This window comes from Chrysochloris asiatica, unplaced genomic scaffold, assembly GCF_000296735.1.
Source record: "Chrysochloris asiatica unplaced genomic scaffold, ChrAsi1.0 scaffold00130, whole genome shotgun sequence".
NCBI classification, from domain to species: domain Eukaryota; kingdom Metazoa; phylum Chordata; class Mammalia; order Afrosoricida; family Chrysochloridae; genus Chrysochloris; species Chrysochloris asiatica.
This window is the reverse complement of record NW_006408648.1, coordinates 4,764,519-4,788,050: the sequence shown is the minus strand read 5'-3', so window position 1 is coordinate 4,788,050 and position 23,532 is coordinate 4,764,519. Positions and strand designations below refer to the sequence as shown.

The 23,532-nt window shown below is 40.2% G+C and overlaps 1 protein-coding gene across 1 annotated transcript; it reads left to right on the top strand.

Annotated features, from left to right (window-relative positions):
* The first annotated feature begins 750 nt into the window (after positions 1-750).
* Positions 751-21,829, top strand: MUC13 (mucin 13, cell surface associated). The gene is made up of 10 exons (XM_006869429.1): positions 751-763; positions 2,684-2,812; positions 4,458-4,558; positions 7,255-7,322; positions 10,399-10,559; positions 12,824-12,946; positions 13,284-13,413; positions 14,719-14,756; positions 18,133-18,217; positions 21,628-21,829. The coding sequence occupies exons 1-10, from the start codon at positions 751-753 to the stop codon at positions 21,827-21,829; spliced, it is 1,050 nt and encodes a 349-aa protein (XP_006869491.1).
* Positions 21,830-23,532: the final 1,703 nt, after the last annotated feature.

Below are 23,532 nucleotides of genomic sequence, written 5' to 3'. Positions count from 1 at the left end.
TACATGTATTAGGCTCTGTGGATCACATGTGCTCTACATTATAAGCACTCCATTCTGCTGCTGAAGCATGAACGCAGCTGTAGGCAATTCATAAACAAATGAACCTGGCTGTGGTCTAATAAAACTTTATTTACAAAAATGAAAGCTAGGCCAGATCTGACCCACGAGCCATAGTTGGCCAACTTTTGGTGTAAAAGACTCCTGAAACTTTAGAGCTTGGAGCTGTTGGCTTCAATTTGCTCACTTGTCATAACGGATTCTTCTAGCTTTAATTTAACATCCTGAGACTTAATTGATTCCTGGGACACAGAAGAAGTTAACCAGTCTGTCCTTCACCGCTAGAGAGAAAACACTCCAGGAGTTATTTTCCTAGTGTCACCATAAGCAGAACTGCACTCAGTTTTTCCCTAGAATTTTCCAAGGAATCCTAGCAGTGTGGCGGGAGCTTTAAAAAGACAGTTGGCCTTATTGAGAGTACTGCTTCATGACTTCTGCTTGCAGAATACTGAGCTATGCTTCCTTTTGTCCCATGTGGTTCATGGTAATGAAAAAAACACACCTCAAATAGTATACAAACATTGATGGTAAAAAGTGAATCTTGGTTGCATGGAGGGGATTGGAACCATGGCAATGAAATGACACATGATGGAATGAATGTAAAACTAAAGTTCTCTCATGTAGACTATCATATAATTCACAATAAAACATTAAAAAAAGAAAAGAAAAGAAAATTCTACACAGGCCTGCCTCATGTCACCAAGTTGTGAGTTTTTCCTATCACAGGAAGAATCATGGATGTAATTTACTAGTGGCATTATGAGTCACCCTTATTTTAGGTCATCCTACAACCCAAGGCAGATTTATAGAAAGCCAGATCTTCCAAGGCCTTAAAACCTTGTCTTGAATAATATAAAAAGTCTCGCATGCCAATTTCAATTGACTTAGAAGATTATATTAAGTTATTGAACTATCATCATCTACTGGCAAAAATACAAGTGGGGCATAAACAATGATGCAAATAAAAATGGTGTAAGCCAGGAAATCAAGCCTTCTTATTGATTATTTGTAGACAGTGCTCATCCTCTATGAACTATCCAGTTGCCTCTCTCTATCCAGCTATGAGACATCAAATATTCCCATTCAGTAAAAAGTATAAAGATACCCAACAAGAAGTAGAGACATAATCCCTGTTTCACTCCCAATATGAAGCTAGAGGAAACAAAAGTCATGAAATATGTTTGAAAAGGACCTTACAGATTATCTAAATTTACTTCTTTCTTTTCCAAATGGAAATATTGTATCTGAGAAAAAGCAAGTCACTCATGGTCTCAGCTAAGGAAAGCCCTGGGTCTCTCCCAGGCCAATTCTCAATCTACCACATTCTGATGGGCATGTATTCAATTGAATATTATCTCACTATCAATTAATTCACCCCTCAAAAAATAAAGCTTTTGTTCCAAAAAAAAAAAAAAAAGTGAATCTTGGTAAGCTTTCATCCAAAGCATAATAAAATAGTGTTTAAAAAAATTAATAATAAAATTTCCTTCCAATACCAAACCCCTAAAACCAAAGTTCCCAATTTCCTTCCCCAAAGACAACCATCACAACCAGTTTCTGGTGCCTTCCTCCAGAGATAATCTCTGCATGCACAAGCATACATATTTGTCTTTCTGTGTATTTCTTTCCCTCCTTTCTTGCTAATCACTGAGGAGCACCCTACACACGTTGTGCTAAAGTTTATACATTGTTATTGTTGTTAAGCGCCTTCAAGTTGGTTCTGACCCATAACAACCCTGAAAAGGGTTTCTGAGGAGCGACTGACGAGCTTGAACGGCCAACTTTGCGATTCAAACTGACTTTACAGTCCAGTGCATTAACCCACAGTGCCACACCAGGAGTTCTTCTCCAAATTGAAAGATTTTTACTTAGAGGTTCATTTATAAGAATCTCAAGACACCTCTGAAGGTTGACGTGATCCTGGCATCAGAGGTCAGAACCATCTCATTTGACAGAGATGAAGAACATGGCAAAGCAAGATCACCTTTGATAACTAACAGATGATAGGAAAGACTCCCTGCCTTATCAGTGGCTAGAATGTTATTGCAATATTCTTCTCACCATTTATTCAGTTCATCCAGGTAGAAAGCCAGGGAGGAGTCAGGAAGGGTTAGTCCACATCCTCTCCTTCAGGGTCCCTTTCCATTCTCCATGCATTTGTACAAGCTGGATGGGAACCAGAATATGAAGTGGGTTTTGGAGGACATTCCTAACCTGATCCTTTCTAAATGAAAGTTAGTATACTTTAAAATATAGTGCTTTGTATAAAATGGCTTTGAAGAATCCCTGCCTAGTACTAGGCATCAAGATTCTAATGGGTCCTTAAGTTTCAAAAATTCTGGATGGCCTCTAATTTAGAAAACTTGCTTAAGAAGTCTGGCCTTTACTGGCAGCAAAGACTAGGCTCTAGAATTTCAGCAACACAATCCCCAGTGACATCAAACAACAATACCACCAAAAATATATATTTATTTGTTTTTAAGTCTCCTGAAAAAAAAGTTCACCAGGGAGTAACATGCCCAAAGAATGAAAAGTACCCAGGACGGAGGCATGAAAAACTTTAAATCTATTTCCTGGTCTTATTTGTTGTTTCTTGAATTTTGAATATCTTTCTACTCCCTTTAAGGTCCCACCAGTCCTTGCCAAGATTCATCCTGTGGACAAGATTCTTCCTGTGTTGCTCTGAACAGTATCTATTTTTGCCTGTGTTCCGAAGGGTATTACTATCAAAACAACTCTCAGAAGTGTGAGGAAGGTGAGTTACAAGGGGGTGGCACAGCTCGGTTTCTCAAAAAAGAAAACTCAAAATGAAGGCACAAATATATCCCCAAATGCTGGTGCTGGTGGTGATGGTGTGCCACCCAGTCAGTGCCAACTCATAGCAGCCCTACATAGAGTTTCTGAGGCTGTAAATCGTTACAGGAGCAGAGAGCTTCATCTGTCTCCTGTGGAACGACTGGTTGATTCACACTGCTGATCTTGCAGTTATCAGTCCAGCTCGTAACTTACGATGCTACTAGGGCTCCTTCAGATACTGGTAGTGGAGGAAGATTGAAAGAAACGGCTCTTTCTTGCCTTTTGTCTCAATGAAACCTGGAGAGAGGAAAGAGAGCAAGTTGGGAGATTTGTGAGCCCCACTTAACAGAGCAGACCAATTCTGTAGCATATGAATGCATTGTGCTGGCTATAAGACTTACAGATATTTAAAAAGAAGAAGAGAGAGAGAAAGGATGTTCATATTTTTGCACTAATAATCTCATTCCTGGCAATCTACTCAAAATACACATACACACAAAAATATTTGTGCATGAAGATGTTCTTTGCAACCTTTTATTTGTTTATTTAAAACTTTAACACTTTATAAGTCAAAGAACAACAAAAAAAATTACTATACCAATTAAAGGGACATATATTTCACAGGAGGCCTGGTGTGGCACTGTGGGTTAATGCGCCAGACTGCAAAGCCATTTGAACTGCAAGGTTGGCAATTCAAGCTCTACAGCTGCTCTTTGGAAATCCAATACAGGGTCGCTATGAGTTGCAACTGACTTGAGGGCACTTAACAACAACAATATTTCACAGGACTTTTTGCAACCTTTAAAAAAATGATTGTTATGAGGCTAGGTAGTAATTTGGAAAAAGGCTCATAATGTAAAAAGAAAAAAATGGAAAAGAAGCATAATATAAACTCAGAATTATAATTATGTAAAAGTACACATTAAAAAAAAAAGAGCTAAGAAAAATATGTCAGCATGAAAATGGTTGTCACACCTTAGAATAATCAACCATTGAGATCAAAAGGGCAGCATTTCCCCAAGGACAAAGTTCAGAAGGATTGGGAAAGAAGAGGGACCAGAAACAGGAAGCACAGGGAGGACGTGGGGTAAGTGAAATGACATTGTGGACATTGCAATCGATGAGATGAAACAAAATGTGAAAGGAATTGTTGGACATAAAACTGATGATTTACTCTGTAAGCCTTCACTCAATTTACAATAGAAAGTTTTTTGTTTGTTTGCTTCATTGCTTTTTAAGGGGGGATGAGAAGGATGCTAGAGCACACAGATGCACAAATGAATATGACTACGTAGGCTCGGTGGAATTATTAGCTACACTATGTGCATTTTGAAATTATCAGTAGTTTGTGATATAATATTTACAATTAAAAAATTATATAGGGAGAAAAGTGATAAGCATGCCCATTGTCAATGAGCCATTCATATAAAATTATTGAATGGGTGTGTTTGTTTTGCTGTGTATGTTTGCACCAATTTTTTTTTTTAAAGTTATGAATTTTATATTGGGATACTCCCCGCCCCTCCGCACCTAATGTTTTAAAACAAAATGAAAATTACACTCTTTACGTTAAATATTACAGAAGAATTCTGTTTGAATTTCAGGAAAAATATTCCCTGGGAGCATTACAGTACAAGTACCCCAATCAGATATTTCTAACTTGGAAGATAAAAATTCTAAGGCCTATGAAGGTTTACATGAAAAAGTTAACCAATTTGTAAGTATTTTCCAGCCTTCTTCTCAGTATAAGTACTCATTGTTCTCATACCAGGTACAGTTGTTCCAGTTCAAGTAGTGAAAGGCACCCTGACTGGTTGATAACCAGCAGCTTCCCTGAGCCCCAAGTGCCACTGACCCCCCTAACCACAAGTCCTTGGATCACTAAGATCCTACACCTATCCACAGAAGGCCTCTAGAAATGTGTTCCAGCCATGCTATTCCTACTGTTAAATAAGCTATTTAAAACCTCTTTAAATGGACAGAAACCTGTCCAAGAAAGAAAGCGCAAATATTTACCACTAATAGAGAGTGACAGATAAGTAATAAGACCCTTTTAAAGGGAAGAAATTCACTAGACAAATTCAAGGCAGTTCTGTGAAGTTCTGGCTCTCACCAGTAATTAGCAATACATCTTGATTGCATTTTTTTTTTTATCAATTTCAGACTGAAGAACTTTATATAAATCTTCAATTTCATCATCACTGGCTTTAGTAGTTGGTGTGTAAATTTCAGTTAAGTGGAATCTCTCTAGTGGTTTACTGAAATATCAATGATTCTGAATATTTAGAATATCAGGAAGGAGTTGGGGATTTATCCTGGATAAAAGCCTGCCTAGACTAACTGGAATATCAGATGTATTTGAATTTGGCTAGACTAAAAGAAGAAATAACTGTACGTTTTAAATGCCACTGATTGCTGTGGTCTTTTAAAATGGGAGGTCTTCTCGAACAGAAAAAGAAAAGGTTATGAAAAGGTCCAACTGTCATCTGGTTCAACACTCTTGTCTAAGAAAACGGAGGCCCATGTTCAGGTCATGATTATATCGTCCATGTTTATTCATTCAGTAATTATCAAGCAATGCTTGTTGAGGACTGCCATATGGTAAGTGGTATATGTCACTGTATGATAGGCACTAGACGGCTAACTGCAATGTCAGTGGTTCAAACCCACCAGTCATCCCTTGGAAATCTTACATAGGGTAGCTGTGAGTCAGAATGACTCAGTGGCCCTTAACAACACAGGTGCTATGGGAGAGGAGAAAGTTATGTTATAAGAAGGAGAAAACCCTGCTCTTGGCATCAAAGAATTTATATTTTAGTTGGGGCCCCCAGTTCCCTGTCCTTCCAGAGGCCCCAGTTTTCTTTCTGGCCACTCGCTACAAGTACCTGGAGTTTTCTATTCTTGGAACACAACCCAGATCTAATACTAACCACCTGCGATGGAGCCTCTTGAGCTCACAATGCTGTGTATCATGTATTCATACGCATTTATAAACTTGTTCTTGTTAATGCCAGTGAGTCTGTTCCAACTCAATATCGACCCTGCATAGCGCTTCCGAGGCTTTTAAACTTTGAGACAGCGTCTCATTTTTTTCCACTGGAGTGACTGGCAGACTCAAACCTCAGACTTTGTGGTTCACAGTCTAGTGCTTATCATATGGAGTCTTATGTGATGGTAATTACTGCTATCTTCAATTTTCCAATCAGCAAAATGAGGTTCAAGGAAATTAAATTATGCAAAAATAGCAAAAATGAAGAATTATTACTTTGGCCTCAACAAATCCCTGTGCTCTTTTAAATCCAGCCTGCTTCCTTCTGAGCCACACTGCTTCTGAACATTAGAGTGTGTGCTGCCCCTTCTCCCATACCCTGTCCCAACACTACCAGAAATGCTTTATGAAGTCCTCTTGGATTCTCTGCAACTGAATAGAGTTTCTTTGAGCCTCCATGGTAGATTGCATTTCTCTATGGCATAATTATCTATGCACTCCACTGCAGGGCTGGCCCACCTTTGCTATCTCTAGGGTTCCTAGCATAATGCCCTGGGTAAAACAGACAATGTATAAACATTTCTTGGGTACATTGATGAATACATGAATCATACATACAGATAAGTCTAACTCACATGCAAAAGTTAGCTGTAACTTTGAAAAGACAATTTTAACAAGTTTATCATCTTAGATTATTTTTATTGTGAATTGAGTGAAAGTGTACAGAACAGCTCATCAGTCTCACATTCAACAAATTATACACTTCCTGTCATTACAATGATTACAGTCCATTCCATCTACCCTCAGTTAACAGTTCTTATCTCTCTTAATCACTTTATGGTTTTCCCTCCCCACAACCTCCATCTACCCTATAACTATCATAAAATGTTTCATTTAGTAAGAAAGTTATTTCTTCAATTTTTACAATAGTGGTTTCATGTAATATTTGTCCTTTAGTATCATCTTTTTTTTTTTTTAAGAGTGTGATATTTTTATCTGGCTGAGTGTTATTTGGTTTCTATCTTTTTTTATACCCAGATAACTGACTTATATCAGAATCTTAACTATTTCACAACAAAGATTACTGAATGGTCTTAGAGTGCACGACAACCAGAATAAGTAATTTTGTTGTTCTGATCCATGCATATCTATATAATTTAGTTTAGAAATGTTTTATGTTAAAACCTAGCTATAGTATCACTTTTGATTTTTGCTGTTTGTATTAAACTGTAAAGTCTGCATTTTGAGACCACCAACCACTCTGCAGGAGAAAGAGGAGAAATTTCTGCTCCCACAAAGATTTTAAAAAGCCTTAGAAACTCTATAAAGGGATGTTGTGAGTCAGAACCAACTTGGTGGCACATAACTAATTTACTTACATTTATTGTTAAGTATGTTCTTCTTCTCCACAGTTTAAGAATGCATTCAACTATTCTAGCAATACTTCTGAATATGGACAGACTGTAATTATTAAAGTAAGGTAAGTTTGCTATGGACTGCTGGGATATTTTGGAGGCAGATGTGTGTGTTTGCCTAACTGAAGCTGGAGATACACAGGAGACAGCTGAGGGATGGTTATGAAGTTTTTTCATATAAATTATTTTTGATTTAGTGAACAATAGGGAGTTAATGAATAGAGAATGATGATTAAAAACCCGCAATAGTGAGGTATGTCAATCAAATCTGCATTTGAATCGGTGCTTCAAATTAGTAATTGCTCTTGTAAACTAGCCTGTGGTATTTTGACTTGAATAGAAAATAAAAGCTGTGCCCTAATCAAAGATGGCACAACTTTGAATGTATATTGTTCTCCAGAATCCTGCCAGTAATCTAATATTCCATATCAGGATCCTGAAATTTTCAGGAGAAAAAACTGTGGCATGATTTTTGGAGGTCAACATTATTGTCAGGACTCTGGAGAGCAACACACATTCAAAGCGGCAAGGCCAGCCACCATCTTTGAGCAAGGCACATCTGTTTGTTTCCCACTCAAGTCAAAATACCACAGGCCATAGATTTGATTGCTATGCAATACCTATGAAGCCCATTTTTATGATGGTAAATACTGACCTGCTTTGAGCCAGCTCAAAGTGTACTTGGAACATTAACTAGAATGGGAACAATAATGGGTTGATGCCTTGTTCGAAACTTAATTTCCCTCTTAGAAAACAAGGGCAACTCGAACATTGAATAGCAAACAAATCACTGGATTGGCAGAGTTGGAAACAAATGTGCCCCACTCAAAGATGGCAGCCAATCATGCTGCTTTGAAATGTGTGCCATTCTCCACAGTCCTGGCAATGATCTAGGCTTCTGAAAGGGCTCACTATGCCTCTTGTGAGTCTCCCATTCCAGGCCTTCAGTCCATAATTTTTCCTGTTCCAGTTACTGTTCTGGTGTACCCACATTTCACAAATTTGGGTCTGGTCCCATTTCACTGTATTTGCCATGATTGCACCGGTTCAAACCAGCTAGGAACTCAGATTGGATCCCTGGCTTTGCTTGCTGGATGATGGGGCAAGTGTTTTAACTTTTCTAAACCTTTGCTACCTCATAAGTATAATGGGGATAATTTGATCTAATTCCCAGAAACTTGTGAGGAGTAAGTAATGAGAGAGTTGAAAGGTCCCTGTACCCAGAGGTAGTGAATTTCAAGGCACATTAACTTCTATTTCCCAAAGAGGTTGTGGGACTACAGGGTCATTTGAGGGAGTTACCTGAAACTGGAACACTCCTTTCATTCTTAAGGAGTTACTGAAAAGGAACCAGGGGTGTTTGGAGGCAAACCTCTACCCATGAGCCCAGTATTATAGAGGGGAACTGCTTTCTCCACCTCTTTGTGGCCATTGCAGGATGAGTGGACTTGGGTCTCACTTAAGAAGGTATTTCTTATGTTCCAACTCAGTGTTGTGTCTCTCCTCTGAATCACCATGCTCTTTGCTTATTATGCAAATGTTGGAATTGGAAAGGTCCTAAAAATTTCCCATTTCTAAACCTCACTTTGAACCAGGGCTTCAAACTGGTTCATCCCAGTTTGATCTGTTGCTGAGAATTTGCCTTTCCACACATACTGAATCAGAATCTACATTTTAACAGGATGCAAAGTCTGACAAAGTAGGAGGAGTCTTCAAAAAGTTCATGGAAAAATTCCATTATCTTTTCATTCCATTTCTCCATGAAATTTTTGAAGCACCTTTGTATTCCTATGTATACATAAGAAGCACTTGGGGATCATTTAAAATGTCATTTCAGATTCCGTTTATGGAACAAAAATGCACATTCTTAACAAGGGTAGAACTGGAATGAACCAGTGCAGAATTATGCCTTAGACTTCTAGTCATTTCAACCTATGTAGAATAATTTATATATAAAGTAACCCTGTCTCACTAGTGTCTACATTCCACTCCCACCCCACCTACCCCCTCCCCCAGTTCTATATGGAATCAATTGTGACCAAAGATGAAAAAAAAAAAAAAAAATTTGGACTCACTTTTGAGGCGGTAGCTCCTAAATATGGAATTTAGTTTCATGTTTTGGATTTTCTTGATTGTTCTGAGGAAGCAACATGACTTCAAATATATCCTAAATAGATTGATTCTTTTTTCAAGTATCTCTATTTACTCAAAAGTCAAAATGAAGTATAGAAAAAAACTTGGACAGATAAACTCTATCATTAATCTTAACCCCACCCCACCCCCCAAATTAGGTAAGGAAGAAATTTCTTCTGAAGTCCTCTTTTTGTCCTCTTTCTCTCTCTCTTTGTGGTTTTATTACCTGATCCTCTTAGGGTACTGAAAGAATTAGAACTTGGCACACTCATTGTTAGGATACCAGTCTATACTGTTGACAATCGAGAAAGACAGACATGGAGAGAGAGAGGCAGACTGACTATGACAATGTCTTACTTGTAGTAGGCCCTCAACATTAGGCAATACGATTTGAAATGATCAGCCCGTGTTTCCCATAGGCCCATCTCTCTTTGCTTCTATTCCCCTCTGGATCATGTGGGCCCTGGCCCTTATCTTGTATCCACTTTGAAGCTGCCTGCTGACTTCCTTGTTCTTTCTGAGAATAATCCCATCTTTGTGGCTGTTTACTGCTTCTCTATGTTCCTCAGAGAGGAACACACACCCTTCTGCCTCTCTCTAACTACAAGTCTGAGATTTAACTGCTCAGCCAGAGACATTCTTTTTCCGTTCTAGCAAAAGTGGCCATTTACCATTTCAGATGTTGCTTGTTCTACTTCTAGTTAGCTCCAGGATCCTGGAATCTAGAAATGATTGTGTACAATTCTCCTAAGTAACCTCCTATAAGATATTGTTTTAGCCACATGTTTCCTCTGAAAGAACATTGAAGAGAGATCTCAAAGCCAGTAAACTTCCATCTTCTTGTAACCCTGGGCCTCTATACAATGGACCCCAGGGCAGTGAGTCAATACTAGAAGATTTGGGAGTCTGGGAAGTTAGGGAGACTTATTTGTTGATCCTTTGATTCAATTTATTAAGGACACTAATTCACTTCTTTCTTTCTTTCTTTCTTCCTTTTTTTTTTTTTAGCATATCTCCTTCAGCAAGATCTGGAATGTATGCTGAGAGTATTGTTAATGTTTCATTAGTAAACATTTTAATAGAAAATACAAAATATAATCAGAGTTCTGTGGCTGCAATAATTCAAAACGCAATTGACAATGAAGACAGTGGCATTAAGGGATACTCTAGTAAGTGTTACATAATTTTATTCAAAGTTTACCTAGAGACTAGTTTACCTACCCTCCTTTTTGTAAGCTTGACCATTGCATGTGAGATGAGGGAAGAACTGCATTCAAAGATACTATCCACAGATATCTCCCAATTTCCTTTTAACCAGCCTATTATTTCCCTCTCCCCCAACTTTTTTTTTTGCTCACTTGGCTTCTATACCTTTTTTTTTTTTTCACCACCATCTCCCAAATTATCAAACTTTCTGGTTTGTTATTACTCTTTTTGGAAAATATAAATGATCAGAGAAATAATCCCGGGACAGGGAAAAATGAAGGAAGGAGAAAACTGAGGACTTGAGTTACAGCTTTCCAAACTATTATGGAAAGTTTTTCCTCTACTATTTTGCTTGAGGCTGGCACACAAAGTCACAAAGCAGCTGTAGTCATTGACAATCGCTGTGTTACCAGCCACCCCAAAACTTAATGTAGCCTTTTATTTATTGTAGCCCCTTAATTCTGTGGATCAGAATTTGGGCTGGCTCAGCTGGGCTCCTCTCTGCTACATTCACGTAGGCCCCTGTCATTAGCTGCTGGGTTGGCTGGGGGCTGCCTCATGAAAGATGGTTCAGTGGGACGGTTTGTCTCTGCTCCATGTGGTCTCTCATCTGCCAGCAGAGTTGTCATAAAGAGTTTCAAGAACAGCAAGAGAGAAAGTTCCAATGTACATGTATTTCTCAAGTCTATTCTTATGTCATGGTCGCTACTGTCCCAATGGCTAAAACAATCCACATGACCAAGCAGAGTGTGAAACACACTTTCCAAAGGGTATGGGTACAGGAAGGTGTCAGTAAGGTGGCACCACAGCAGATATCACAAGTTCCTTAGAAGTGCCTTGCTAAGGCCAAGCCCAGAGGAGGCTTTGTGCAACTTGTTCTCAATCCTGATTGCCACATCCAAAGGGATGCCATTGATGGTACCATCAACGGATTGTTGAGCTGCGAATTTATTTGACTTTTCTGCTGCATTTGACACTGGTATCCTTCCCTTCACGAAATCCCCTTCTTCTTGGATCTCTGTCTACCACTCTGCCCATCACCTTCCTGACTCTCCCCCATCCCTCTTTTTTGCTTTTTGATGATTGTAACCTACCTGGTCTACTTTGTGAAAATGTATTTCTTTTTTTGCAAATTTAAACAAATCATGCTCAGTTACAGTTTTCCCGAACCTTTTCTCTCCTTCACTATTTCACAATGATTCTCACTGTGCTCTTACCTGGGACGTAAATGCACTGGGATTTTAAAAGGCATACTCTTCCACCAGAGCAGATGGAGGCTCCACTCTGCCTTGGGCTTCTGTTCCTTGTTAGAAATGTCCATTCAACTCTTACTGGCAGAAAAGATAGACGAAAATTCCCATTGTACTTAGAATCTGGACCCTATAGCCTGGCATTGGATTAGGAGTTGTTTTGTGGTGTTCTGTCTGGTTCAAATGTGTCACTCTACAAATCGGGGCCCGAAGCATATATGGCTACTATGCCACTTGTGAAAACTAGGTCAGACAGTGACTCACCCATAGAAGCTGCTTTTTGCTGACTGGAGCCGTGATGAGGGCAGATTTTTGGGTCCTCCTACCGGAAAGCTTTTTCAAATTCCTGTCCATGGCTCACCTAACTTTTCCTGATTTAAACTGTGAATTGAAGAGAATGATTTCAGGTGGCCCTTAGAACTACTGCAGGCCTACTGTGTTGGCTGGAATACACCAGAAAGTGGACACTACTCTGTTTTTCCCATGGGGCACCAAGAAAACTGTAAAACTATGTATGAATATGATATTGAATGTTGCTTCATTTAAATGAGTAATTAAAATGTGTAGTTGTTGATGATACATAATTTCTCACATATTCTGACAATCTTGGTGATAATAAAATTAAATGTCATTTTTCCAGTTATATGCAGAATGATACCAATATTGTTTTCTGAAGTCTAGAAATAAAAATCAAAGTTCATTTAAAAAAAAAAAAAAAAAGCTAGGTCAGATCTTAAACTTTCACCATAACTGCATTGCACTGACTGAATGAATTTGGATTGAAAAACATAAGGAAACAGCTATGGTAGAAGAGAGATTGGGGAGCTGGATTTCAGAATCACAGATTTTCATTGGGTAAATCCCAAAATTTACTAAAAGACAAATTCTAACCACAAGGGATTAGGGTACTTTAACAGATTAATCTGTCCATATGTCTTGCTAAATGTATTCCTGAATTATTTGTGCCTTCTGCTTAGTGAAAGATCGGTGTGACTATTATGGTTGTAAAAGGGATGGTGTCAGTAACTGCAACAACGGCTTACAATGTGAATGCAAAGACGGATACCAAAGACCTTACCCACAGGTCGCAGTCTGTGTTGGTATGTATTCTACCTGCTTCTTGGTGCTCGTCACAACCCCTGCTCTCTCCTTTCGGGTGGACTTTCCTGCTCAACTCTCCATTTCAGAGTCTGAGCGATGTGAATGTGGGCATCTGACATTTGCCTCTGGACTGGGGCCTTGGCCAGGGGCTTGTGAGGCAGCTCCACTGAGGGCATGCCCATGAGTACTTTCAGATATCTTCATTCTACCTGCAAAAGGCAAGCTGAGAACATTTGCATTTTGTGACATGTCACTTTGGGGTTGGTTTAGGGTTGGTTTCAGGTTGAAATGGTTTGGGGGTCTAAGAATTACCCAGGAATCAACTCTTTTTTGAAGCTTCCTCTCCGGTGTGTCCCGATACCTGCAATGAAAAAAACAAGAAGCAATGCTTACTGAAGGAAGATGGCAGTATCTCTGAGTGTGTGTGCCTGCCTGGCTACCGGGACAATAAGGGGGAATGTGAAACGTAAGAGAAAAATCACTTTTTTAAACCTTGCCATAGCTGGAAATAGGTAAAAAGACAGAGCTTGCAATTTGAGTTTAGATGAGGAAGTTGGTAAACTGGCATTGAGTTGACAGGTAGTGAGCATCATCATCATAAATGGTTTTCCACTTCCTCTAAGTGCTGACAGACGCCTGGTGGTGCAGTGGGAAAGCATTGGACTGCTAACAAAAAGGTCGGTGGTTTAAACCCATCGGCTACTCCATGAGAGAAAGATTTTACAATCTGTGTCCATAAAAATTTACAGCTTTGGAAACCCTAGCTGGCAGTTCTACTCTAACCTCTAGAGTTGCCATGAGTAGGAATTGATGTACTAACAAAGGGTTTTGTCTTGTTGTAAGGTTTGTTGTTGTTGTTGTTTTATGTGCTAGTTATTAACTACACTAGTTAATACCTATCACACAATAACAACAACACCAGGACTATATTATTTTCCCCATTTTCAGGTGAGGAAACTAAGGCTCAGAGAGTTTCAATAACATGCCTAAGATCACAAGGCAAAAAATAGCAGAGTCACATGACCTCATAGCCTGATGTGGCCCTTCATGCTCCATGCCTCTTGGCATGAGCTTTGCCTGACTTGCAGAATATCTTCTTGGAGCTCAGAAGCTAGTATTCAGTCAGTGATAGATGGGACCACAGGAGATATCACGTTGCTCACAACTTTCCAGAGCCCCGTGGAAGGTGTACCACTGGAATGAGGGGACATAAGGAAGAATAGGTGGCACAACTGAATAGGTGCTCTACTAAACCAACGGCTGGTGTTTCAAAACCATGCAGTCTCCTTGGAAGACAGGCTTGGCTATGTTTCTCAAAGCTCCTACCTTTGAAAACTCTGTGGAGAAGTTTGACTCTGCACACACGAAGTCTCCGTGAGTCAGAATCAATTCAACAGGAACTAGCAACAACAATGACAAGGAGGAAGAGAGAAAGGGAGCAGCAAGGGAGGGAGGGGGCGAAGAAAATCCATTACTGTTCAGTCAGCTCTGGCTTATGGTGACCTCATGTATACAGAGTACAATGGCTCCATAGGGTTTTCTTGGCTGTGATCTTTAGAGAAGCAGATCACCAGGCTTTTCTTCTGAGGTACTGATGGGTGGCTTCAAACTGCCAACCTTAGATTAGCTGCCATCATAAATCACTTGTGCCATCCAGGGACCCTGAGTGAAGGAAAGAAAGGAAGAAATGGAGATCAGGTGGGGTGGGAACTCTGATCTGCTCTCCCATGGAGACCCTTTCCCATGGTTTCTTATTTTTACTGTATTTTAGGTGTCCGTTTGGCTACAGTGGACTCAACTGCCAAGACCGTGAGTATGAAGTCTTGCCTCATTATTTAAACAGCTGAGAAACGAATAGTAACCATATTCAAAAATTTGCTCAGTGCATCCAAGTAAAGAGAGAGAAAATCTACTTTTAGTTTATCTTCCAGGCCATGTCATCCCGGCCCATCCCAGTCTGGGACATAGGCAGCAACACCTCAGATATAGGAAGTAAAGGAAGTCAGCTCAAGGGCCAGCATGGTGCCTCCATGCTTGTCCCCAGACCACAGAGGAATACTCCCGATGTCTTCTAAAATTAAGCTCATTTTTTTTTTTTATACCAGCTTCAATATATATTTTCTGGTACTGGAAAAACAGCAACAACAAAAAAAAGACTAGCCCATTCCAAATTTTTTCGTGTTTACAAGAGAGCAGAACTAGAAAGTAAACATTTAAATACTCAGCTCTTCCCTTTGTCTTAGACGAATGGATGGCTTTGAAATGTGTTACTGCAAATTCAGTTGCTTTGTTCTCTTCCCAGTCCTATCCCCACCTGATTGGAACAATACTAACTCTATATTTCAATTTTTACATAATGAGCTAAAGATTAATGATCCAAGATGAGGGAAATAGTATTACCATTGGCCTTTGAGACAGCATCAAAATTCATGATGAGAAACGCTCACAATTTTTATGGTACTTTGTTGCAATGATAGATTTGCTAAGTCATTTCTTCCTTCTGGTGCTCCACTTTCCACACTTATAAACCGAGAGGTTTGGACGAGATGATGCTGGTGAACGTTTGCAGATTAAGTAATCATTGTGTGCTGTCAATTATGGCATGTGGTTGTTACAAAGTGCCATTGAGTCAGTTCCAACGCACAGTGACCCTATATAGGGTTTCCGAGAGCAGATGGTAGGTTTGAACCACCGACCCTGCTAACTCCAGTCCAGTGTTTATTTTACAGCATGCTATCAGCGCTCATGATGACTCAAAGTGATCCTGTGTATAAAATATGTGAGTTACGTATTTGGTTTAAAACTTTTAAAAATTCTAGGTAAATTGTTGTCGTTAGGTGCCATTGAGTCGGTACTAACCCATAGTGACCTTATACACAGCAGAACGAAACTCTGCCAGATCCTGGGCCAACCTCACTATTGTTGCCATGCTTGAGCCTACTGATACTGCAGCTTTGCCAATCCATCTCACTGGGGGTCTTCCTCTTTAAGTGAAATTAATTTTTATCATCTGTTTTACTTAATGCACTATATCCTGGTGTGGCATCGTAGGATTAGCACTAGACCTCAATGTTGTTAGAACCACAAGGTCGGAGTTTCACCAGCTGTTCCTTGGAAGCCCTATACAGGGCATTGTTTGTGTACTGTGACAGGGTAGGACTGCCCCGTAGGGTTTCCTAGGCTGTACTATTTCCTTACAAGAGCAGATCACCAGGACTTTGCTCCCACGGAACCACTGGGTGAATTTGAACTGCTGGTCTTTTAGTTAGCAACTGAGCACTTAACCATTGTGCCACCAGGAGCCTTACTAATGCTCTATTTAAAAAACAAAAACAAACAAACAAACAAAAAAACATAGCTGTTGAGTCGATTCTAACTGCAGTGACCCTAGAGAACAGAGTAGAACGACCCCATAGGGTTTCCAAGGCTTCAGGCAGATTGTTACACTAAGTCTCCTTCAGAGCAGCTGGTGAGTTTGAACCGTCACATTTCAGTTGGCAGCTGTGTGCTTAACCACTGTGCCACCATGGCTTCTGCCTACTGGTCTGTGGCCCCCATGAATCCAGGTTGGAGGTGGCATATGTGGCTGTCATGTGACAGAAAAAGACAATCAGAGTGGTCTGGTAGTGTACAGTCTCAGAAACCTCGTGGGCCGGTTCTGCCGTATCTAGTAGAGCAGCTGTGCGTCAGGTTGTCTCAACAGCAATCAGGAGAGCAGGTGAAGTGTACTCATAGCACGGTGGTTAAGCACTAGACTACTAACTGCCTAGGCAAACAACCTGGGATCTGCTCCCATAAAGACTTCAGCCTAAGAAACCCTATAAGCACTTCTACTCTAGCTTAAAGGGTCGCTGTGAACTGACGGCACGTAACCACAGAGCAGTGCTGGCCAATGGAAATAGCATGTGTGTTGCATATTTGGTTTTAAACTTTAAATGTTTGCAGGTTAATTGGAATAAGTAAAAAGAAATAATTGAAATTGATTTTAATAATATGTTTTATTTAACCCACTCTATGGGTTAATACGCCAGACTGCAAAGCCATTTGAACCTCGAGGTCGGCGGTTCAAGCTCACCAGCTGCTCCTTGGAAACCCTATACAGAGTTGCTATGGGTCGGAATCGACTCGACGGCACTTAACAACAACAATATCAAGTCAATATGTAATTAATATCAAAATTATTGGTGAAATATTTTCCATTGTTTTTATTGTAAATCTTTGAAATCCTGTGTATAGTTTATACTTCTAGTCACATTTCAGGATTACTGATGTGGTGTTGTAGGATAAGCACTGGACTGCTAACCACAAGGTTGGTGGTTCAAACCCACTAGCCACTCCTCGAAAGCTCTGAGTTGGAACTGATTTGATGGCACTTAAGAACAACAATGTATCAGTAATATGGCAGTCTCTGGGTGGCACAAACAATTGAGCAGTAGGCTACTAACTGAAAGACTGACAGTTTGAACCCAACTAGAAGTGCCTAAGAAGAAAGACCTGGCAATCTTCTTTCAAAAGGTCACAGTCATGAAAATCTTATGGAGTCCTCTGAAACACATGGGGTGGCCATGAGTTAGAATCATCTCAATGGTAACTGGTTGTTGTTGTTAAGTGCTGTCGAGTCGATTCCAACCCATAGTGACGCTGCACAGGGTTTCCGAGGCTGTAAATCTTTACGGGAGCAGAAAGCCTCATCTTTCTCCCATGGAACCGCTGGTAGTTTCTAACTGCTGACCTTGAGATTAGCAGCCTGATTTCGTAACCACTACGCTACCAGAGCTATTGGTACTATATTAGTAACTAGTATAATTTCAGCATAGTTCCACTAGCTCACTAATTAGCCTTATCACTAGGTAAGGTATGGTGGGTGGGCAAAGGCAGAGTGGTAAGGAGGAAAGAGTGGACCTTGGTTAAGATCCAACTCCTTCTGAAAGTTCACAAAGACTAAGGATCAGCATGGTCACTTTTGTATTTATGGGTCAATGAATGAAAAAGGCTTTCTTTTACCTGGTAAGGCTGTCTGTCCTGAATGAGTTCTGGAGGACACCATAACGGAGAAAGGAGACAAGGCACCCACCAGCCTGGCTCCTCAGTCAAGAGTCACTGGGAACACACACATAAGCCTACGCCGTGAGCACTTGGGGACCTGCTTGTGGATGGTCATTTCTATCCTTCTCTTCCCTTTCAGAATTCCAGCTGATCCTCACCATTGTGGGCACCATTGCTGGCATCCTCATTATAGGCATGGTGATTGCATTTATCGTCTCATCAAGGTATGGAATGAAAGTGTTCCTTTTCTGGCGCACAGCACCATCAGCATTATACTCTGGTTTCTAGACATCCGCCTTTCCCACTCAAGACAAGGGAAATAGAGGGAGGCCTCACTAATGCCATTTTCCTTTTTCTCCTTAGTTTTCTTTCTGATTACATAAGCAAGACACAAAGACTGAAGAAAACTTAGAAAATAGAGTAATGTGTAAAGAATTACAGAATTTAAAAATCTCCCACAAATCCCATCATCCTAAGGCAACAACTACTAACATTTTGGCACATATTCTTCCAGGGTTTTTTCTATTTTAAAAAATGATAGTACTGGTATGCATCACTTAACATCCACAACACATTCTGTAAAAAAAAAACAGTAACAAAAAACAGGCCTACAACTGTCGATTCTGACTCACAGTAAACCCTAAAAGACAGAGTGAAGCTGCCTTATAGGGTTTCCAAGGAGGAGCTCTGGTAGCGTAGTGGTTACGAATCAGGCTGTGAACCTTAAGGTCAGCAGTTCAAAACTACCAGCTGTTCCGCAGGAAAAAAGATGAGGCTTTCTGCTCCTGTAAAGATTTACAGCCTCGGAAACCCTGTACAGGGTTGCTATGAGTCGGAATCGACTCCATGGCACATAACAACACCAATCTTTACAGGAGCAGTCTGCCACATCTTTCTCCTGCAGAGCTGCTAGTGGTTTCAAACCACTGACCTCTCTGTTAGTTTTTCCTGAGCTGCTCTCAGAAACTCTTTCCTTGTCTTTAGTTTTGGAGAGTTTGATTATATTGTGTCTGTATGGTTTTCTTTTGGATCGATACTGTTTGGAATTGGTTCAGCTTCTTAAATACATATCCTCTCATCTTTCATAATGTTAGGGAAGTTTTCCTTCAACAATTCTTAGGCAATTTTTTCTGCTTTTTGTTTTTAGTCACATGTAATTTCTTCTTCTTAATGATGCCCTACATAATTCTTAGGTTTTCTTGAGATTTTTGTTGTTCTTTTTTCTAATTACTCCTCCAGTAGATGAATATTGAGAGATTTATCTTCACACTTATTGTTTTGGCCTTCCATTGATTCAATTCTTACTCTCTACCCACTCAGTGTATTTTCTGTTTCTGAACTCTTCTGGATCTATATTTACTGTTTTTATTTGGTTTCTCATTTTTCATTTATTTTGTCCATTTGTTCTTGTAATGTTTTCCTGAATTCCTCTAAAGCTTTTTCTGTGTTCTCCTGGCTTTCACCTGCAGCTTTCTTGATCATTCTCTCTAGCCATTGAAGGTATCTAAATATTTTTCTTTTGAACTCCTCATCAGGTAGTTCTGATACCTTTTCTGATATTACATTTTCTGACTCTGTATTGTGGTCACTTGTCCGAGCTACTCTGTCTTGTTTCTTCACATACATTGAAATGATCCCCTGTCTTCGAGACATCGTGGTATCAGATTTATATTTAATTGATGATTGTACATGGGTGCATGATCAGCACCTATCTCCTGTCTCCCAGTCAGTGTGCCAGATAGAGACTAGAAGTATATAAGCAGTTCCCAGTTTGCTATTTGTGTGATATCCTTCAGGATGAGTTTATTTGATGTTGGCTGCTGATTATCATTGATCAGGTGATATAGGAGTGGGTATGGCACTTTGCTTGCCCAGTGGGTGAAACCAAAGGAGGCACAGATGTGACTAGGTTATAAAGACAAAATTACTATCTCCCCAAAACAGACAACAGCAATAAAAGATGTAAGAATAGAATTCATGAGCCCTTGAATGTGGGGTTGGTACACCCAGCATCTGACCCCAGCCAGGAGCGGATGCTGTGTAAGAGAAGGTGTGACTAGCCACCAAGCAGGTGAGGGTAGGGGCTGGCCATGCCCCCAGCCACCAGGAGGGCATGGGCAACAAGGGAGAACAATATCCCCTTTGCTGCCAACCTCCAGCACTGGTCCTGTGCCTCTAGGCCACTGTGTCAATTGATAGCTGCCCCCAAAGGCTCACGATGGTCAGGATAGCCAACAGCCCACTCATGTCTCTATGCTCGCTGCACTCTGTCAACTTCCTCTCCCAGTCAGCACTCAATCCATCTCTCTGTCCTTTCCCCTGAAGCTCAGGGTTCCAGAATCATCATCCATGTCTGTTTCACTCAGTCTCCTGTGTCCTTGCTGCAGAGTACAGACGGGCTGGCTCAGTGTGTCTACCTAGTTCGCCACTTTGCCCTGAAAGTCCAAATTGCTTCTTCTTTTTTTTTTTTTGCCAAGGCTTTATTGTGAGTCATGTGATAGTTTACATGGGAGAGCATTAGTTTTACATTCATTCTTTCGTATATCATTTTATTGCCATGGTTATAATCCCCTCCATGCATCATCAACCAACCAAAGGGTATACCCTACAAGCCTGCCCCACCAGTCATCAGCACACAACCCCTCTCCCTCTCTGGATCTAAAGTCCCCAGCTACTCCATCTCTCCACGTCATCATCTCTGCCTCCATCTCAGGCATCACTGCTTCTCTGGGTAGGGTCCTGCTCTCCGCTCTTCTCCGTTAATGGTCCTAGGGACCTCTACTCCTAGACTGGAAAGTTAATCACTCCCTTCCTTGCTATAAAACATCTATCTTTACATTTCCAACCCTCACAATCTGTCCTGATAACAATTATTCACTGTTGTATCACAAGAGACCCATCTGTATTTCATTTCATCAGCCCCACCTAGACAGATGGTATCGATACTACTCACTAGAGATTCTGCCTTCCTCCTGGCCCTATGGCTCTAGGTTCCCTCTTGAATGCTTGTAAGCCAGTCACTTCTTGCCTTTGTAGCCCCCACCCCCCACCCCATTTTGGGTAGCCAATGTCCAAGTTGCCCATCCCTGTCTACTCTGTGTGGAGGAGGTGGGAATGATTCTTGCTGTAAGGACTTGTTCCCTTTTTTGAGCTACTGCATCCATAGGTATAGGTCAAGTTCATCATATTGTATCACATTACTCTTTTAACGTCTTTATAGTGAGCTCATTGTGCCCACTGAGATGCTCCTATAGACTTTGAATTTGCTTGAATGAAGAATTGTTTCACACGTCATCTTTTCTTTTTGACTTCTACTATTATTTTCATAAGTACTTAAAAGGTACACTTGTGAATTATTAACATCCAGTACATATTAAAACCCTGATTTTATTGAATATTTGGTGCTTACATGTGGAGACCATCCCTAAATATAGGTAATACGAGACATAATTACAATTCATGGGCTGGAACTTACTCACAAATGGTTCTGAGATGTTTAACAATTGGGGAATTGGGGTGATGGGTATATGGCAGGCTATATGTGAATTTTGAATTATTTCAAAACTTAAAAAATTTAAACACTTTTACTTCAAAGTACCTCTGTCAGATCCTAATTTCTATTACCTGATTTCAGATTAAAGAACAAAAGGAAGGATGGTGAAGAACAGAACTTGATTGAGAATGACTTTCAAAATCTGAAACTGCAGCAAACAGGATTCACCAACTTTGGAGCAGATGGTAGTATCTTCCCTAAAGTCCAGACTATGGCCTCCAAAGACAGACAACTACAAAATCCGTATATAAACACGGGAAGTATGCCCCACCCTGACTATTAGGTGAGTCTGTGGGCTCTCTGGTTGTTCTCTGTAAAATGCCCCTGGGCAGGATAGGGACCTTGCTCTGTATCTTCACCAAATTCTGGCTGCACTAAAGGATTGGGGTTGTTTGCTTATATTATCAAAAGAGAAAGATCTAGGAGGAAGCTTTCTGCTAAATAAATAAACCAGTGTTGTAAAGCTGACTCTGCTCTTGTAAACAAACCCTTTGTTCTCTTGGTACCCTATTGGACAGAGTAGAACTGCCTCATAGGATTTCCAAGTTTCGTGTGGCCCTGTAAGGTCAGTTAGAACCACAAGGTCAGGAGTTCAAACCCACCAGCAGCTCCTTGGAAACCCTGTATGGTTGCTATGAGTAGAACCAACTCGATGGCACTTACCAACATCAACAACAAAATCAGCACTATAGGGTAAGCATTGGATCGCTAACCCCAAGATTGGCAATTCAAACCCACCAGCCACTCATGGAAACCTCATACAAAGTTGCTATGAGTCAGATCCGACTCAACAGCACTAAATGGTCTTAAGGGAAGCTGACTGCCACATCTTTCTCGCTGCTGGTGAGTTCGAACTGCTGACCTTTTGGTTAGCAGATGAGCGCAAATAGTGATTGTAAACTATTTCATTTAGGTTATGTGTTTGGTCTCTAACATGTGACTTTTAACATGTCAGTTAGTTTATCTGGCCTTTGATTTCTTCGTTAATAAAAGAAAACACTTAATTTAGATGCCCTTAAGGTCCCTAAGTGGTGCAAACAGTCAACACAATCAGCTGTTAATAAAAAAGCTGGAGGTTTGATCCCATCCAGAGGTGCCTTGGAAGACAGACCTGGCAAGCTACTTCTGGAAAAAATTCAGCCATTGAAAATCCTGTAGAGAAATTCTACTCTGACACCATGAGTCTGAATTGACCTAAGTTAACGTCTCTTAAAATTATAAACTTTGATAGAAATGACTCCGAGATTGTGATGGCAGTTTCTAGACTCTTTAACGTCCGTGATCCTGGGTCAGGCCAGAAAAATGATGTAAACATGTGAAATGTGGTTTCTGGCCAGGCTGTCTAAAAACAAATCTTTCTCTCCACCTAGACTTCAATTCTAAAGAGATTTTCTAAGGAGATAACACAAATTAGCTTGTGATATTTATCTCTCTTGGGAGGACTTTCAAGGAAAATAAGCTATGGATTTAGAGGCAGACCTGGGCTCAAATCCTTAAACCTCCTGTCACTGGCTGTGTGATCTTGAACAAGTTCTTAGATTTCTCTGGGTTTAATTTCTCACCTAAGAAATGAACAAAATGAAGGTTGCCTCATAAGATAAAAATATAATAAGCTAATATGTATAAATATACAATGTCTGAATCTGATTTGAATAATCATACTCAACTAGTATTAATAATTTACCAATCTAAAGTTTCTCATAAGTATCTGTGAAATATATCTTTTCTAAAAGTCTTACCTCTATCTCTCTCTCTTTTTGTCTAGAGTGGTAAAAATTTGGGACCATCCATGATCCTCAATCTTATAAGCCATTATTTTGAGTGTTCAGAATAATGGAAAAGTGAGCACCTATGAAGACCTAGATCATGACCTGGGCTCTGGTATTTCTCTCCCATCCAACATCTTCCAACCTCTCTGAGTGGAAATCGTGAATGCTTGCAACGAACAGATCTTGTTTGCTGATTTAGTGCCTAGGTTACATCCAA